The sequence below is a fragment of the Beta vulgaris genome, chromosome 4 (assembly GCF_026745355.1).
Source record: "Beta vulgaris subsp. vulgaris cultivar EL10 chromosome 4, EL10.2, whole genome shotgun sequence".
In the NCBI taxonomy this organism is placed as follows: domain Eukaryota; kingdom Viridiplantae; phylum Streptophyta; class Magnoliopsida; order Caryophyllales; family Amaranthaceae; genus Beta; species Beta vulgaris.
In genome coordinates, this window is record NC_079205.1 from 13,710,309 (window position 1) to 13,713,102 (window position 2,794).

General features: G+C 33.9%; 1 protein-coding gene across 1 annotated transcript; it reads right to left on the reverse strand.

The window, feature by feature from the left end:
- Positions 1-1,666: 1,666 nt before the first annotated feature.
- LOC104891523 (uncharacterized) lies at positions 1,667-2,389 on the reverse strand. Its single transcript, XM_010677230.2, has one exon. The coding sequence runs from the start codon at positions 2,387-2,389 to the stop codon at positions 1,667-1,669; it is 723 nt and encodes a 240-aa protein (XP_010675532.2).
- Positions 2,390-2,794: the final 405 nt, after the last annotated feature.

Below are 2,794 nucleotides of genomic sequence, written 5' to 3' on the forward strand. Positions count from 1 at the left end.
CTTTACAGATGATGAAGTGTAGGGGAGCCACTCAATTCGTTATCAAAACTGATATGCAATTACTATCATTTCTAAATATACTTATCTTATTAATTGGAAAGGATGATAGATTCTAAGGGTTGTTTTTCATTATTTTATACTTGATTTATGGAATAGGAATGTGAAGATAAAAAAGCAACAAACTATGAAATGTTGACACAAAATTTTTCTGGAATGGGGTAATAGACTGATAATGAAGCAACAAAATATGAATGATTTACCAAATGTTGCTGAGATTTATATAATTGTAATAACTTAATCAATGCCTCATATAATGTGATAGCATATGTGTTAATTTGACTAATGGGGAAAAAATTGAGTACTAATATAGTTATGCATATCTCACAATACTATTTATTATAAATTTGTAAATACTCAATTTAGAAGGTGCATTAGAGTGTATAGGATTGTATACCAAGTCCTAAATGCAGCCTAATCTATAAAGTTAACTGAATTAGATGATAACGTAGGAACCGATTCAAACTGATTGGAATTGAACTGGACTATTTACAACCGAATTGAATTGAATCGAACTGAACTGAAAATAAGTTGGGGAGAACATACCCTAACTATCATAAGTTTTACAGCACAACCATCCATTTAAAGTCTTATATTTATACCTTCCATTTTTATTGTAATTTTTTGAGATCTAATTTACTTCAATAGTATAACTAATTTCCACGATTTTTTCTCTCTCTTGATCTACCTAATTACAAATTATTTTGCTTATCACTGTAGAAAGCCGTATTAGTTAGTTTCTTCTTTTTGTGAATTGTGATTCCTACAATCACATTTCAACCTCCATTGATGATTGCCAAACAAAATCAAGCGACGGATGATTAATGTCCTTCAAATTAGGGAGAGATTTGATTATTGATCAGAAGATGATATTGATGTTTATACTGATTCAAATTTGGAAAATTTATCAATCGTAGTATTATATGTTTGATAAATCTAAAGTCAACCTTATCAATGGTTGAGATCTATCAATTGCAATAGCTATAATGCTCTAGTGATACTTGTTTCTATTTTCTCTTCTCTTTTTTATTATCTGTTATATCAATTACAATAGCCTGACCTTTGTTCCACAAAAGTTCAAAACCAAAAGTGCAAAAGTTTGTCTACAAATCTCGAGGATTAAGGGCGGATCCAGGATTTTGAATGAGGGATAGCGTAATATTTATTATGATAGTACCCGTTAAAAAAAAAAAAAACTATTGAAGTACAAATTAAGTGCTTGTTTAGTCCAACATCTGAAGTAGCTTTTTCCAAAATTTTAGTTTTCACATGAACTTGTATTTTGTAGAAAGTGTATAACCTTATCTTTTTTTTTTTGATAAGTTATAATTTTATTTCATAGAAGAAATCCATATGAAGGCGCCTCTACTCAAAACAAAGTAGCCCCCCACTAGGTGGGCGACATTTTTATAGTGTAAACACACACCCTATAGAGAGGAGTCCACCTTCATAGCACAATTACATCCAGTTTATAGTCCATCTCAAGGAACTCAAAATACAACACCCTGCTATATTACAATCATGCAACATCGAGTGCACGCAGGCACCATAATACATCTTAATAGTTCCAAGCTGAGCAACATTGACTCCAAGTGCACCAATCCGAAACTTATAGCCACGCAATGAATTCATCTTGACGCCTAAGCCCTTGCTTGGCAAGAGAATCCGCAACAAAATTGGAGCTTCGACCTTTGTGGGTTATCTCAATGCTTAACATTTTCTTCCGGCAGCTTCTAATGAAGTTTAGATAGTACTTCATATTCCAAGGACCACCATTGTCATTGTTACACCAGATTACTGCGTTAGAGGAATCCGATTCTAGGAGAAGGCTCGCTGATTTTGTTAAGCTGCTATGAGAAGAGATGGATATAGCTCTATGTATGGCAAGGATCTCAGCACAATTTATCTCCATATATGGAATGGGAGACGAGAAGAGGCACACAAACTTTCCTTCATGATTTCTCAGAACTCCACCGATAGCTGCACATGAGCTGGATATGACCACGGATGCATCCACATTCCATTTTAGAACATTTTTGATTGGAGGAGACCATGGGATGTATGATGGCTTGATGATAGCGGAGTCTGCTGCTCGAGATACACCATCCCACTCCAAGCACCATAGATTTCTTTGAATGTCCGTCGGAGAGTATGGAAACCCCTCCTCCCATCCACTAATCCACCATCCCATTCTGAGAAGCACCAAGTCACGAAGTTCCTTTACAGTGGAAGATGAGGCTTGAAAAATTCTGAAGTTCCGTTCTTTCCATACCGTCCATACAATGATAAAGAAAGAGGCTGCCCACACTTTAACAAAAAACTTTTTCCTCATTTTTATCAATTTCCATTGCGTAAATGCTTCTCTTAGGGATTTGGGAAATACCCATTTGAGATCCCATAAATTAAGCCACCACCCCCATAGTTGCCTTGATACCTCGCATTTTGAGAAAGAATAAGTAAATTTCTCCATTTTGAGAAAGTTTTAAGTTTCATATTTTTTCAACCAAACAATACACTTTGGCTTCTTCTGCTTCCAAGAAAATCTCACTTTTCATGTTTTGTTTAACCAACAAATTAACAACACAAATTTAAAAAATTACAAAAGTGTCTTGCTTATAACACAAATACACAAAAAATTTACAATTCACAACAGAATTATACAAAAAAAAATCACAATTCCCAATATATTAAAAAAAAAAAATCAAAAATTCACAACTTACAATTCTTGCCTATAGGT

Coding starts and splice junctions, on each gene's coding strand:
- LOC104891523 (XM_010677230.2), bottom strand. CDS start 2,389: ATGAGGAAAAAGTTTTTTGTTAAAGTGTGGGCAGCCTCTTTCTTTATC.